Here is a 16869-nt window from a genome sequence, read left to right as displayed (position 1 = left end):
GGTTCTTTACAGTTGTTATTCATCCTTCTCATATCTGCTTCCATTTCCTGACATAATGTGTACTTCGACCTTCAACCTTTCCGCTCCCCTTCAAAATTCCAAGTTAGAGTTTGTCTCGTGATGCAGTTTGATGATTTACGTAATGTATGGCTTATCCATTTCCATCGGTCTTTACCTAATTTCCTCTTCAACTGAAAGCTGGTTTGTTCTCTCACACAGTAGGCTGTTGTTGATGGTATCCGGCCAACGGATATTGAGTATCTTGCGTAGACAACTACTTATAAATACATGTATCATTTTGATGATGGTTGTGATAGTTCTTCATGTTTCAACTCCGTAGGGTAGATCAGTCTTGACATTCGTATTGAAGACTGTGATTTTGATGTTGATGGAGTTTCATATGTTCATCAATTGTGGGAATGCTGCCCTTGCTTTGCCAATCCTCGCCTTTATGTCCGCATCTTATCCTCCTTGTTCATCGATGATGCTTCCCAAGTACGTGAAAGATTCAACATCTTCCAGAGTTCCTCCATCAACTGTGATTGGGTTGGTGTTCTCGGTGTTGTCTTTGAGGATATTGCTTTTTCCTTTGTGTATGTTGAGGCCTACTGATGCAGGGGTTGATACGACACTAGATTTCTTCATCTTCATTTGTTCGTGTGTATGGGATAGAAGAGCCAGGTCATCTGTGGAGTCCAAATCGTCTAATTGGTTCTGAGCTGTCCATTGTATTTCGTGCTCCCACCCAGGTATCGAGGTCTTCATAATCCAGTCGACCGCCAAAAGAAAGAAGAAAGGCGAGAGTAAACAACCATGACTGACTCTAGTCCCAACTTGGGATGCATTCGTCAGCTATCCTCTATGCACGACATTGAAGTGTAGTCCGTCGTATGAATTCCGTATGATGCTGACAATCTTCTCAAGTACACTATAGTGTGAAAGTTACCCTAAAGTCCTCAATTTTCTTAACCTTCTGCCTTCAAGCATTCTGTTCTCGATTGATGATGCATACATAATACTTATATCTGTCAATATCAGTAGTACACACACTACAGTAACTTTAACAGACTTCAAAAATACCCACCTCCATACAAATTCTTCAGATAATATTAATCATTAATAGTAATAATCATTTTTTTATATTGATTACTTACTTGGACATTTTATTTGAATGATCTGTGAACATATACTTGATGGAAGCTAATTCGCGAATTTCCGTAATCAAGAATTGATTCTTTCTATTCAGAATTCTTTGTTTTTGTTCATAATCTTCAATCATATCTCTTAGTTTATTTGCTGAAATATTTTTGGGTCTAGAATAAAATTAAATAAGAAATAATAATCTACTCATAAGTAGTTACGCCAAATAAGTAAAATTTGCAACCTACAGAGGTCACAATATGGCAGCTGTATTGTAGTGAACGAGAATACACAAGTGGAGACAATCTCCATTTTTGTTTAAATTCATTACAAACCAACTGATGGAAATAACTTTCTTGTTGACTGAATTTTCGGGTATTGATCTCTTATCAGAAGGTCCAATTATCGACTTAGAATACGCTAATGATATAGTCCTATATAATGAAGATACTGATAAAATATGAAGTCTTTTGATAGAACTAAGCAACAATACCAGAATGTTTGAGATGCATTTCTCCTACTCTAAATGCAAGTTGTTGTCTCAAAACTGGCCTACGTCAACACCTGAACTAAAGATAGCGAGTGAAAGAGTCGAACGCGTTGACAACTTCACTTATCTTGGAAGTCTGATAAGCCCTAACGGGTTGGTGTCCGATGAAATCTCTACACCGATTCAGAAATCTCATTTGGCTTTTGCCAAATTACGTCATCTATGGCAAAGAGGAGATATTCGTCTATCAATTAATGGACGAGTATACTGTACAGCAGTTCGTTCTGTTCTAATTTACGGCTGAGAAATGTGGCCATTAAGAGTAGAAGATACACGTTAGCTACTAGTATTTGACCACAGATGTCTTAGAGATATTGCTCGTATCTACTGGGATCACCAACCAAGTAATGGTGAGGTTAGATGCAGGGCATTGATAAATGATGGTAAATCAGTTGATGAGGTTATGAACTTTATCGACTGAGATGGTTGGACCACGTGTTACGTATGTCTGAACACCGATTACCACGCTGCTCAATGCTGACTAGTGTTGAGGATAGTTGGAAGAAAGTTGTAGGCGGTTAAACCATAACGTGGCATCAGTTCTTGAAGTCACTAACTTCTAGTCTGAACCATGTTGATAGATGCAGATTACTTGGTTGGTATCTTCGTGACTATCATAACCAATGGTTGTAGACTGTGTGTGACATGGCTTAGGATCGATCACAATGGCATCGGTGTATACACTTTGTCTTCTCCTAAACCATGAAATCAAAATTGGTTTATATCTTTCTTTGTACGAGCTAATTCTTTCTTCCTGTATTATATCCTTATACACAATCTTTCTTTTATATATTACGACCGTTGAATCAACTACTTCTATGAGTTTGTTGTTCATTTTGTTGTGCTAATGAAGTGTGGCAACTTGGAATGATGAATATACGTGGCTGATCCTACATTTTAGCTGAATGACTAATTGAGTAAACAGAACGTCGTAGTAAAATCTAAGAACCATACAGTTAATACTTCATTTGCAAAATGTCAAGCAGTCGTCTTAGACTTCATTTTTCCTTTGTTTCCACGGCAATCATTGTCTGTTCTCGTTCTTTTTTCTTTGATCTTCTTAAGCCTCCACCGCCAGCCATTTCACTTTTGACTGATGATACATACTACTTATATCTATCGACATCAGTAGAATACACCACATTGCGTTTATATTTTTACCGCATTTTTATTGGACTTAATTTCTGTGATTTTTCTATTTATCAGTATGGGGTTGTGGAGATTATTGTCTTATTGATAGAGATCATAAAATCGATCAATGTTGGACCAACAAGGAAAACCTGAAATCATTGGATGACTGTTTCATCTTAATATGAGGTTCCTCAGCAGTGTGCACTCAAAATCTCGCACACGGGGTTCGAATCTAGGACCTTCGATCTTTTATATTTCCTTAATTTCACTCATTAATTGTTAATACATTCTGTTCTATTTGCAAATTATTACAAATTAATTATGAACGTTCTATCCAGATTTGCTATTTCAAATGTCCTAGTTAGATATATGTAGTAAGTTAGTATTCATATTACGCTGTAGTTCTTAAGATGGTGAAGAAGTTTCGTCAGTCCGTCAGTCAGTCATTCATTCAAGGTCTCTAACGATCGGTTGCTATCGTCTCACGGATCCCAACCAGGTTGATGATTTAGATTATTATAGTTCTATAATTCATTTATAAACCCATCTGGGTTTTTAAGTCAGATGTTTAGTGCTTACATTGATTGTTTCACTCTCGTCTTCTGATTGAGACTTGTGTGTAGGAAATCGGTGTGCATCAATATACCTTAGTATACTAGGTCACTTAGTTAAGAAATGAGTACTTTCAGTTCGGTCTTATCAGTTCAAGGTCATACTGGAGTGTTGGTCTTATTTTCAGTAGCCTTCCGTTCTGTGATTTATGAGTTAATAATGATACGGATCATTTGTTATTGATTATTGTTAAAAGCTTGGTAAGGCTAAATTTCCTTCAAAGCTATAAAGTATCATTACAATTTTTAAAAAAGGTTGTACAGAGATTGTTATGAACGAATCCTTAGGTTTATAGAAGCCTTGATTAAATTAAAACACCCTTTTTGTGTTTTATTCATTTAAACACATAAATATAGGTACAAGAAGGCATCAAATAGATATGCGCCACATAAATCATTCGATTTGTGTGTGGGTTGTGATACTGTCCGGGTGCTCAGACCGAACACAGGTGGTTTCCTTACGAGGTCAAACCTCGAATCTTTGAGCTAAAGATCTGATCTACAAGGCAGTTGAGCAATGTCAGGAAATGTAGTACCATGGTAGCCGGTGACCAACAATAGGTTCATACGCCATTTGCTCCTTCAGGATCCTGGAGGCAGCCCATGTGCACCATTGGTTTGTAATCATGGTTTTCCAACTCCCGTAGGTGGATCCTCCATATCCATCAGCTCAGTTAAATCGCCGGACATTCGATTTTTGTCCTCTCAATTTCTTTAACAACAGTAATGCTTTGAGAAAGCAGTGAGTATGCATGTGGCCATGTAAGAGCATTTCATGAGGTAGAGTTGTCTCATTTGTCATAATCTTGCATTTGTCCTGGATAATCTTTAACTCATTTTATGACCTTGGATATTAAGATAATTTGTCATTCGATTGCCTAATGTTTATCTGAACTCTTAATGTTCAAAAATTTTCATAAATAATACCTTGACAAGTTTGTATATGACAAGATTGCTCTGAATATATAGCAAAAATACATCAAATTTTCCAGATTAACTTTATCTTCTCATTGTTAGTTCTAAAATACAATGAAAATTTATTTCATCAGGAAGCAGTGAGTATATCTCTGAATGTTACTCTTCAAGTAAACATTCTATAATATGGAAGGTACTGGTGTTCCACTAAGCATCGAAACCTATATCAAATGAATTTATCATTGAACTATTCAAAGAAGAACTGACATCCTGCAAGATTAATTGTCAATCAGACAGTTACAACGTAGAACCAGGCACATATATGCATTGGTCCAACTTGCCACACTTCATTAGCACAACAAAATGAACACCGAATTCATAGAAGTAGTTACTTCAATAGTAGTAATATATAAAAGAAAGATTGCATATAAGGATATAGTACAGGAAGAAAGAATTAGTTGATAGAAAGAAAGATATGAAGCGATTTTAATCTCATAGTTTAAGGGAAGACAGAGAGTGTATAAACCGATGCTATTGTGACCAATTCTGAGCTATGTCACCCAGAGTCTCCAACCATTGGTTACAATGATCATGCAGACGCCAACCAAATAATCTGCATCTACCAACATGGTTCAGACTAGAAGTTAGGGACTTCCAGCACATTAATTGGTTACCAAGTGGTAATCAACATTGTGTTGTTTAGTCTTTATTCTATATGAAATTCTACTGATCTACAGTTGTTCTTCTTGTGTGATCTATCCACGTTGCTGGATACTTAACATTGATTTAATGAGTTATGTCTCATTTAACAGTTTAATTTACTTAAAAGTAGATTGTTAATAAACACATTGACTTACAGTTTGAATATTGAATTATCTTTCACTTCTTTATTCTCAATATTTTCTACTTTTTGATCAATTTCACGCATACCAGCTTCACGACTAGATAACATTTGACGTAATGATGCTTCACGATCTAATGCTGATTGTAGTTGAGCTTTTAATTCTCTAGAAAATTACAGAAAAAAATTACAAACAAAAAAAATATTGATAGCTCTAAGCAACAATGCCAGAATGTTTGAGATGCGTTTGTCCTTCTTTAAATACAATTTGTTGCTTCAGGACTGGCCTGAGTCAACACCTGGACTTAAAATAGGGAGTGGACTAATTGAACGCGTTGACAAGTCTGATCAGCCCCAATGGATGTGCACCGCTGAGGAGTCCCATAGTAGGAAAAAACAGCCGTCCAGTGCTTCCAGGCTTTCCATGGTGGTCTATCTTCAATTGACTCATGATCTCAACTATTTAAAAAATATTTATTTGATTATTCATGCTGTACTTATACCTATTCCCTTGGTGTTGTTTGGCTTGTATGCTTCCCATTGAGGTTTAACACTGCAATTGATCAGTCTGTTATTGGCATATGTGTATACTGTGCGTATGCCTCGATATTGACTGAATTCACAAGCTATTTGTAAGCAATGATGGATAGTGGCTAGCAGTCGAATCCAGGACGCACATTTCATCCTATTTGGGACTCGTCAGCTGGATGCACCTGCATCTCAGAGTTGATATTCACTCTGGGACTCGAAGCTGTTACCATGCCAATAATAGACTGATCAATTGCAGTCTTAAACTTCAATGGGAGGATACAAGCAAAACAACGCCAAGTGAATTTAAGTTCATCGCATTGCACAATCGAGTGGCCACCAGGACTCAATAGCTGAATGGGTAACGCGGTGGCGTTTGAAACGGATGGTACTGAGTTCGTGTCCCAGAATGAACATCAACTCTGAGATTCAGGTACATCCAGCTGACAATTCCCAAGTAACACGAAGTGGCGCTCGTCCTGGATTCCACTGCTAGCAACTATCCATCTTTGCTTGTTCTTATTCCTCTCTTTTTGATGGAGTATTGTTCTCTGAGCAAAATGGTTTGATCGTGGAGCTTTCATTGTTCTTCTGAACGACATCATCATCAGTACAAACTTCAGGTAGAATTGAAGTGTTTGAATTTGTCTAGATGTGGTTCACAGCTTTACCTGTAGATCTCGATGTTGATTGGTTCTTGTTGACCTTGAATCTGTCATTGTTTACTTTTTTGTTTTGGTTGTATCTTCCATTGATTCAATTTTTGGTCCTATATTTGTCCGTAATTGTTCTGATTGATTGGTAAGTTGAATCGACTTCAATATGTTTGTTGATTGCTGATTGGCCTAATTGCCTTCATCCAAGATTTCAACACTCTTCCAGTTGAATGTATGCCCACAGTTGTTCACATGAATTAATATAAACGACGATATATCATGACGTTTGACCGCTAATTGATGTTTGTACAGGTGAAGATTCAGAGGGTGTCCACTTTGTCCGATGTAATGCTTGTCGCAATTGGAATAATTTATTTTGTAGATGTTGTTCAGTTTTTTCCTCTTTTGTCAAATCTAATTACTTATAAAATCACCTATACGCCTAATCATACTGTCGTATGTTAGAATGAAGCATTTATATACACTTTAATCTTTTTTTCAATAATTCTTCAATTAATATCAGATATCAGAAGGGCTTTTGTGAATAATATAGTAATTTCAATAGGTGAGATCATGTGTAAATTAAACCTAGACCACCAAGAAAAACCTGGAAGCACTGAACGGCCGTTTCGTCCTATTGTGGGACTCATCAACATTGGGCATCCACGATACCGCCTCTCGAGATTCGAAACCAGGACCTATCAGCGCTTAACTACTAAACCACTGAAGTGGTTGGCATCCAACGGTATTAATGTCTAACTTCAACTAATCCAGGAAATTGAGTGACATATTTAGCATTGTCTTCAGGGAGTTACTATCTCACAACAGACCCGGTTGAACTCCACTGGTCACTGCTTCACACTATAACTCCAGGAAATAACTCTTGAAGCCAGTCACTAGTGAGCATATGCTGATTCATATCAGAAGTGGTTTTTGTGGATACTATAGTAATTTCAATAGTTGAAATCATGAGTCATTTGAAGCTAGACCACCATAGAAAACCTGGCAGTATCGTGGGTGTGCACTACTGAGGAGTCTCACAATAGGATGAAACGACCATCCAGTGCTTCCAGGTTTTCCATGATGATGATCTAGCTTCAACTGACTCATGATCTCAACCACTGAAATTGATATCAAATAATTATAACAAAACTTTAGTTTAATCTAGAAAGAGAAAAAACTATCAAAAGAAATCATGAAACAATTTACCTTATATAGTCATTTGGTGATAACTCATTTTCTAAATCAATATCACTATCACTAAATGTTCGAGGATTTTGTAGTATTATTGAACTTTGATATTTTGCTGATAATTGATTTGTTAAATATTCACCAGTTGATATTTGTTGTCCTGGATACTGTCGTTCAGATGATTCTTGAGGACCTATGATAATTTATAACAATGATAATAATAAGTTAGTGTAACTGATTTCCATAAGAGAATGTTGTTAGTAGCATATTGTGAAAAGTTTTGTTAAACGTTGATCACATAAAGTTGATTCCCGTTTCAAATACTCTAGGATTCATCTCAAAAAAGCCCTAAGAAGAATGAATGTAGAAGAGACAAAATACGAAAGGCCAAAGTGGCATAACCTTCAAGGGTGATGGATCTCAAGAGGAATGAGGTAATCGAGTTTCAGGTGGACTCGAGGAAATTGTCTTACACAAGAGATTTTAAAGAGGGGAGGTGTGAGGATAACCCAAGGGTGAACTTGAGAAAGTTTTAAGAAGCTCTGAAAGAGCCGACGATACTCGATCCAATCATCTTTTGAAAGAATATTTGAGAATCTCTACATGTAGCTTTCGTACTGGACAATTGTTAAGAACTTCTGTATGCGGATTCAGTAACTATAATGATGATTTCGTTTTTACTATAAGAAACTATAAATACCTCACATGGAATCCTTAAGGCCAAAAGAAAAGAGGAAGACCAAAGAACACATTACGCCGAGAAATGGAGACAGACATGAGAAGAATGAAAACAAATTGTATCGAACTAGAAAGGAAGGCACAGGACAAAGTGGGTTGGAAAGTGCTGGTCGGCGTCCTATATTCCATTGAGGGTAAGAAGCGTAAGTAAGTAAAATAATAATTCCTACTTTTTACGATAATTTTCGAAGGAGATTATAAGTTTGGCCAAATTTAAGGAACATATTCTGTGTTCGTTTACGTATCTGATATTACTTAATATATTTACAGTATTTCATTACTATTTTAAGAGACCAGATTGAATATCTGGTTAGTGTAACCTGTTTTTATAATCAAATGTTACCTAATAATGTCCGTCTACATAAGTTCTTTAAGTTTTGGTAGTAATTCATAACCGATGGAGTTTATTCATGAACGTAAAGCAGATAGTCATTGAGTAGACGAAGTTCTACTGCTGACTGTACAGAAGTGTGACAGCAGTAAGGTGTTTCCTCCAGACAACCAACATAACAGTGATGCTGCCTTCTCACAAAGAGGAGTGGGGTTGGAAAAGGTTGACTCTAAAAATACACATCTCGTCTTATCCCAACGATATCCGTCTCCAGCGATAAAGTCTCAACAATTACGGAGCTAACACGAAAAATACTCGCAAAATGTTTGTGTGCGACCGACCTCAATCAGTTGTCCCTTGAGTACTGTAGTCAAGCTCTCAGGTCACTAAGACCATGTCTAACCTAATTTTCTTGCCAGATACCTGTAGAAGAACCCTTTCACCGTGTGTGCAACCGGAAAATGATTACCGCCCTCATACCTCTAAAAGCACTCAAGACTGAGTCATTCAGTAAGAATTGGCTAAATATGGAAATATCGACTGATGTTAACTTGTAACTGAAATTATCTACACATAAATAGTTGAAGAAAAACAATTCAATGAGATCATAAATACTGTACTGATAACGATGCTTAAAATTTGAAAATAGAATTAGTTGTCAATCTTCTTGACAGCATCCCTCCAAATTGTCGGCATATTTTCAATATGGGATTATGGAAATTGTTGACATAAGGGAAGTTTTTTCTTTTATACAAACTAAAACATTTCGAAGGGTGTTCGTTGTTCTGTGTTGTTTTGAAGATCCTTTAGAGTTCTTCTGTTGTACCATAAGAGTATGATAAAACTATAGTACTAATCCATTATTATTTGGTAACAAATCGTCTTGTTTGATTTCACTTTTAATCATCTTCATAGGAAAATTATTAAACTATAAGGCGTTAATTATATACTTTTGTCCCCTCCGTTTGTCCTCTTCAGACGCAATAATCTTGTTCATTATTCTAAAGTGACTTGGGAGGGTTCAAGAGAGAGTTTGTTGTTTGCATTTATATATGTTAACTGATCTGATTTCATTCATACATTGAACTTAGTATGAAAAGAATCTTAATGTATAAAACTAAAAATGATTATGATTAAATATTATATCTTTGAAGTAAAACCAGTAAATATTGTGGTGTGTACTACTGATATCGACAGATATAAGTAGTATGTATCATCATTTGAAAGTGAAGAAGTGCGAAGAGAAAAGAAGAGAACGAGAACAAAGAATGATTAGCCAAAAAAAGAAGAATCAGTCAAGTCTGAGACAATTGATTGACTGTATGGTTCTGTCATTTTGAATTCATATACGTTTAGTTGTTCCCATTCCTGCTCTTGTTCACTATAATATTGATTGAGATCATGAACCGATTGATGTTAGACCACCATTGAAAACCTGAGATCACTGAACAGTCGTTCCGTTCTATTTTGGGACTCTTCAGCAGTGCGCATCCACGAACCCGCCCGCGGGATTTGAACCCAGAGCCGTCCAGTGCTTCTAGGTTTTAATGGTGGTCTAACACCAGTCGGTTCATGATCTCAATCGATAACTTAATGATCTCCACAACCTTATATTGACACTACAATGTTACGAAATTTCTAAATATTTCCCTTAGACAATCAATATATTTATATGAAATAGTAGAAGATAAATGTAGAATTAACTGATTCATCTTTGTAATTTACCTTCAATCATTTCTGAATCACCGAAAAATTTATTATCTAATTAATAAAACAAACGTATAGAATAAAAATATAATTTAAAATAATGAATAAGACAAATTAACAACGATCCTAATATATTATATATGAATGCTATCAAATGATCTGGTATAACCGTGAGAGAGGAGAGTAAGCTCTCACACCGCGATCCACCACACTGGTCATCAGTGGAATTCAATTAGGTCGGTTGAGAGATAGACAATAGTGGACGGTGGCACATTTTTGTGAATTGGTTGAAGTTAAACATTAACGCCATTAGATGTCAATTCAGTGGTCTAGAGGTTAGGCATGTGGGACCGATAGGTCCTGAGTTCGGATTCCGTGACGGAAGGCGCTAATGCTCACTGTTGAGGAGCCCCATACTGGGAGGAAACGGCCGTCCAGTGCTTTCAGCTTTTCTATGGTGGTCTAACTATAATTGAATTCAACTATTAAATTACTGTAATATCCACAAAGACGCTCTCGGATAAAACTCATTTATTTCTTGGGGTCATTCACTACTACTACTACTACTACTACTACTACTACTACTACTACTACTACTACTACTACTACTACTACTACTACTACTACTACTACTACTACTACTACTACTACTACTACTACTACTACTACTACTACTACTGCTGCTGCTGCTGCTGCTGCTGCTGCTGCTGCTGCTGCTGCTGCTGCTGCTGCTGCTGCTGCTGCTGCTGCTGCTGCTGCTGCTGCTGCTGCTGCTGCTGCTGCTGCTGCTGCTGCTGCTGCTGCTGCTGCTGCTGCTGCTGCTGCTGCTGCTGCTGCTGCTGCTGCTGCTGCTGCTGCTGCTGCTGCTGCTGCTGCTGCTGCTGCTGCTGCTGCTGCTGCTGCTGCTGCTGCTGCTGCTGCTGCTGCTGCTGCTGCTGCTGCTGCTGCTGCTGCTGCTGCTGCTGCTGCTGCTGCTGCTGCTGCTGCTGCTGCTGCTGCTGCTGCTGCTGCTGCTGCTGCTGCTGCTGCTGCTGCTGCTGCTGCTGCTGCTGCTGCTGCTGCTGCTGCTGCTGCTGCTGCTGCTGCTGCTGCTGCTGCTGCTGCTGCTGCTGCTGCTGCTGCTGCTGCTGCTGCTGCTGCTGCTGCTGCTGCTGCTGCTGCTGCTGCTGCTGCTGCTGCTGCTGCTGCTGCTGCTGCTGCTGCTGCTGCTGCTGCTGCTGCTGCTGCTGCTGCTGCTGCTGCTGCTGCTGCTGCTGCTGCTGCTGCTGCTGCTGCTGCTGCTGCTGCTGCTGCTGCTGCTGCTGCTGCTGCTGCTGCTGCTGCTGCTGCTGCTGCTGCTGCTGCTGCTGCTGCTGCTGCTGCTGCTGCTGCTGCTGCTGCTGCTGCTGCTGCTGCTGCTGCTGCTGCTGCTGCTGCTGCTGCTGCTGCTGCTGCTGCTGCTGCTGCTGCTGCTGCTGCTGCTGCTGCTGCTGCTGCTGCTGCTGCTGCTGCTGCTGCTGCTGCTGCTGCTGCTGCTGCTGCTGCTGCTGCTGCTGCTGCTGCTGCTGCTGCTGCTGCTGCTGCTGCTGCTGCTGCTGCTGCTGCTGCTGCTGCTGCTGCTGCTGCTGCTGCTGCTGCTGCTGCTGCTGCTGCTGCTGCTGCTGCTGCTGCTGCTGCTGCTGCTGCTGCTGCTGCTGCTGCTGCTGCTGCTGCTGCTGCTGCTGCTACTACTACTACTACTACTACTACTACTACTACTACTACTACTACTACTACTACTACTACTACTACTACTACTACTACTACTACTACTACTACTACTACTACTACTACTACTACTACTACTGTTATTATTATTATTTACTCAATTGATGTGAATCTACCCGTTCATTTGAGTATTAGCAAACTTTGTGTAGTAAATCTTTACCTATTCTACTCATGTTCGTACTTTAATTTTCTATGTGGTTGATCCCATGACATGATTCATAATCGGTCAAAAGTGGTATAAATGCATTCAATCTCTGCCTACAGAAGTTTTTCCATTCTAACATTTTCGTGTGCTTTTTATTCTATGACATCATTCTTTCTCTTTGAAATTATACCAAATGTCTTGTACTCTTACTGATACTGTCACAACTTATATTACTATTAATGGTCTTTAGAAATTCTTATCATCGTTTAGCAACTTGTTTAGATGCACATATACGCCAGTAACTGCTGATTAATTTAGTGATACTATATGTTAAGGAATAAGATTTCCTGAAATAAAGGAATTGTATTTAGGTCAGCAATTTGTTTGGAAACACAATTGCACTACACTATACATGAGATATTTGAAGCTAACAAGCTTTGAAGGATTCAAACACAATTGAATCAAGACGATTTTGTTATCAACATTGTCGAAAATAAACCAAATATCAAAATACTCCATATATGTGCATAGAAAAATCTCCATATTTTCATAGATATCTCTTTTGGCTACTAGTAACAACAAGATAAAATCGATAGAGCATATCGATATGTACAAATTACCAACTTACCATTTCTTGGTATCATATTGTAATTTTCTTTTTCAATTTGATTAAATTCGTTAGACGCGGTGGAATTGGCGCTCGCTGAGAAATATAAGTGTTTTATATGCAAAAAAGATATCAAACAATGATATATATTTATTCACATGAATGAAGATGATAAAATTAAGAATCCTAAACCCACTTCCTTCTTTTCACACAATTTTACTGACTGTTTTATATTACTTATTTATATTCAATAGCCAAAAACGTTACTCTTCAGAACTTTATACTTAGAAGACTTCGGTTAGACCATAATTTAATGGGAGAACCAATCAGAAACAAATGTATGGTTTCAGGGTCACGGTGGTTATTTAATTACTCAATGCTTAGGTACGATCGGTTTACAGTGGGTTTCAAGGAAGACTTTACAGTTGAGCGGCTACAACAAATGGGATTACTAAGAAATCCCTTGATTTGTGATTGTAGTGTTCAAATGACTGTTGAACATTGCGCAGACTATAGCGACGACGTTGTATTTGGATGTAATACATGGTAGAGAAAATAGTCTGCTAGAACAGGGAACTTTTTCGCTAGATTCCGATTGACATTAAGATGCGTTATGATAATTGTTGCAAACTGGATAATAAACGCACCAGTAACACTGGTTGCAATCTTTGCAGATGTTACCGAAGCTTCACTAATTCAGGGGTATCAATGCTATCGGGATATATGTGCAGTGAAAATGATTAGCTTGAATCAGTCGTTTGGGGGAATCAGGGAAATCGTAAAAATCAACGAAAAAATTGTTAGAGAACCTGAATTCAATAGAGGAAGAAGTGTTAAAGAGGACTGGGTAAGTAGTACTTCCTTAAGTTTACTTAGAAGGTCTTTGGTATAAATGATAGATCATTTTAAAAAGGATACTTCCAGCGTGTGAGAAAATGACGGGCCACAGCGATAATATTAATTATACGAAAGAGTGTGCAGCTGGGTACCACAATATACACGAATGACTGGAGATAATATCGATGCCTATCTAGACTTACTTTACGTGCATCGTATGGTCGTTTACAAACGACATTTTGTAGACCCCACCACAAGAGTAAACACCAATAATATAGAAGCAACACAGTCGGGACTATAAGAATTTTCGGAATCTTATTATGGCTCCAGAGGTTGACTATTATAAAGTCACATAGATGAGTTCCTGTACCAGAACTGGAAAGCCACTTTCTAACCTCGAAAAGTTTTTAAACTATGTTAATTTCTTGATATTGGTACTCAGAGCAATTCGAATGGCCAAATAGAAAGTTCTCTTCATCAAAAAGAGACCTGAGGTGAACTTAATTTAAATTTCAACAGTTTCTGCTTGATAATCTACAAAAAAGCTTTGATTAGAACACTGATTATTCGTTTATATTCGGGGGTGAAGACTAAAGAAGAGTTAGCTATAGTTGAAAGTGTCTACAAGATCATGGTTAGTCACAAAGTTCATCAGTAAGTTTGGTAGGACTAAAAAGGACGGGCAGTTTACATATTAGTGTCAAAACATTTATGTTGGAAGAACAGAAATGAATATACTTGTTTATATCATCGAGTATACTGTTCAATAGTTGAGATTAAAAGATCAACGTGTTTTCAACAATATCATTGCTCATTATTTTCTTGTTAGTGGATATAATGTTAATATTTTAAAATCATTCCAAATAATCAATCCTCAGAATACTTCAATTTCTTATTTATCTCGACACCATTCCTACTAGATAGTTGAGTTCATGAGTCAACTAAAGCTAGACCACCATGGAGAGACCGATAGGTCCTGTGATCGAATCCCGCGAACAGGATCGTGGAAGCTCACTGCAGAGGAGTCCCATATTAGGAAGAAGCGGCCACCCAGTTCTTCCAGGTTTTCAGTGATGGGCTAGCTTTAATTGACTCATGAATTCAACTATTATAATCATTCCTAATCTAAAACCGTTAATCTCCCAATCTTCGTTGTTACTATCTCAAGTATATGCGTCAGTTGTAAATAATTATTGACAATCTTTCTACGTTATTAGTAGCTGAGGAGAAGCCATAAAATAAATGAATACATCTTATTCCACTATGCACGGAATTCCAGCTTTATATAAACTACAAGTATTAACTGAGATGGTGGTGGCTAGTAGCGGAATCCAGGATACGCGTCCCGTCCGATTAGTGACTCGTCAGCTGGATGTACCTGCATCCCAAAGTTGTCCACTTCGGGACTCGGTAACCAAATGGATAACGCGATGGCGTTTGAAGTGAACGGTATTGGATTCGAGTCCCTGAGTGAACATTAACTCAAGCACATCCAACTGTCGAGTCCCAAATAGGACGAGATGTGCATTCTGGATTCCACTGTTAGTCACCATCACCTCAGCCTATAATGCTTGTGACTTAAGGCAATATCGACGCAAGATGCACAAGATGCACATATGTCAACAAGAAATTGATCAATTTCAGTCCTAAACATCAGTGTGGAGATTCAAGCAACCAGTAAAAAAAGATCATATACTAACGTTGTGAAAGATAATAAAAATTAACATCTTCAAGAGTCGTAGAATGATACTACATATATAATTTAAAGATATTATTAAACGTCTCCGTCAATTTCTCGCCATTTGGAAATTATTTACATTCCAATATCTTTGTGATACTGAACAAATTCGAGGATAATACGTCACTGTGTAATGGTGACCGGATGTTTTATCCTTCTCATTCTGCAGTGATAACTGAATTCGCTCAATCAAGTTTTGTTCGGTTGCTAGTCTAACCGATTGAATATAGTGCGCACTATGTTAAGATATTAAGTGGCTGGCATTAGTCGCCAGGAAACCTTGAGGTATTTATTGTGTCACATTTAAGACTATGAAACTGATTGTCTCTGAATCGAATCCCATAAGTAGCATCAATTCCCTTGAGATTATAAGCTAGCCTTGTTGACATATGCCAGATAACAAGAATTTTAGGTCAAGGGCAGACTTTCGACTACGTACAACCACCTAACATGTACATATATTACTTATAAGTGCCTATCACATGAAGTCATAAAAAAATGTAATGATACTCAGTATTAAGCACATGTACACGTAAAATAAACATACAAATTTTTCTAGATTCTCCATTGATCTCTCCAACTAGGTTTGAATCACTCCCAATCAGACTGTTTTGTGCTGAAATAGAAGACAATAATAAAATTTATTAGGAATTGAAGAGGAAAATTGATTATGAATATAGTGGTCTTGAGTGTTGTTAGAGGTATGAGGATGGTTATTATTTCCCGGTCGCCTACACTGTTGAAGGGTTCGTCTGGAGGTACGTGAATAGAAAATTAGATTAGAGGTGGTCCTTGGTGACCTGAAAGCTCGAACGCAGTGTCCAAGAGACAACTGTTTGAGGTTGGTCACACACGGAATTTTTGTGGGTAACTTTCATGTTAGCTCCGTAACTGTTGAGATTTACCGCTGGAGACGGATATCCGTGGGATTAGGCGAGGTGTGCATTTTTTCAGTCAACTTTTTCTAACTCCATTCCTCTTTGTGAGAAGGCAGCATCACTGTTATGCTGATTGTCTGAAGGAAACACCTTACTCCCGTCCCACCTCCGCACAGTCAGCGGTACGACTTTGTCTTCGAACCTTGGGTTTGTTGCTTTTAGTCTTACCGTTCTTCAACTGACCTCTCTGGCATGGTAGGACCTTGAGAAACGATTGTTCTAGCCAGTATAGCTCGAGTGTTTCATCACGACAGGCAAGCCCGACCACTACGTCAAGATACCAACAACGGTCCGGACAAGGCTTAACATATTCCTCGATTTACAGAATCTAAAAATACTTAGGGTATATAAGAAAATCTAGTTTGTCTTAAGATTCAAGAATGAAATCTAAGTTAGTTTTCATGTCATCTTTTATTCAACGATGGTAGAATACACAAGTGCCTAGTTACACATAAATATACATAAACCCGTATAGTTTAAACTAAAACAATCAGCAAGCTACTATCTTCCATTGACTTA

General features: G+C 38.1%; 1 protein-coding gene across 1 annotated transcript in view; it reads right to left on the bottom strand.

Moving 5' to 3' along the window:
• The window catches only part of TBC1D2B (TBC1 domain member 2B), a 97789-nt gene that overhangs the window by 46721 nt on the left and 34199 nt on the right, over positions 1 to 16869 (bottom strand). The window contains exons 8-13 of the mRNA XM_051213955.1: positions 15960 to 16028; positions 12859 to 12933; positions 10358 to 10393; positions 7582 to 7756; positions 5205 to 5354; positions 1155 to 1313 (exon numbers count right to left, since the gene is read on the bottom strand). Of these exons, the coding sequence (XP_051072950.1) occupies positions 1155 to 1313; positions 5205 to 5354; positions 7582 to 7756; positions 10358 to 10393; positions 12859 to 12933; positions 15960 to 16028 (664 nt within the window). The remainder of the gene's footprint in view (positions 1 to 1154; positions 1314 to 5204; positions 5355 to 7581; positions 7757 to 10357; positions 10394 to 12858; positions 12934 to 15959; positions 16029 to 16869) is intronic.

The sequence above is a fragment of the Schistosoma haematobium genome, chromosome 1 (assembly GCF_000699445.3).
Source record: "Schistosoma haematobium chromosome 1, whole genome shotgun sequence".
Classification (NCBI taxonomy): Eukaryota; Metazoa; Platyhelminthes; class Trematoda; order Strigeidida; family Schistosomatidae; genus Schistosoma; species Schistosoma haematobium.
This window is presented reverse-complemented; position numbering and strand designations above follow the sequence as displayed.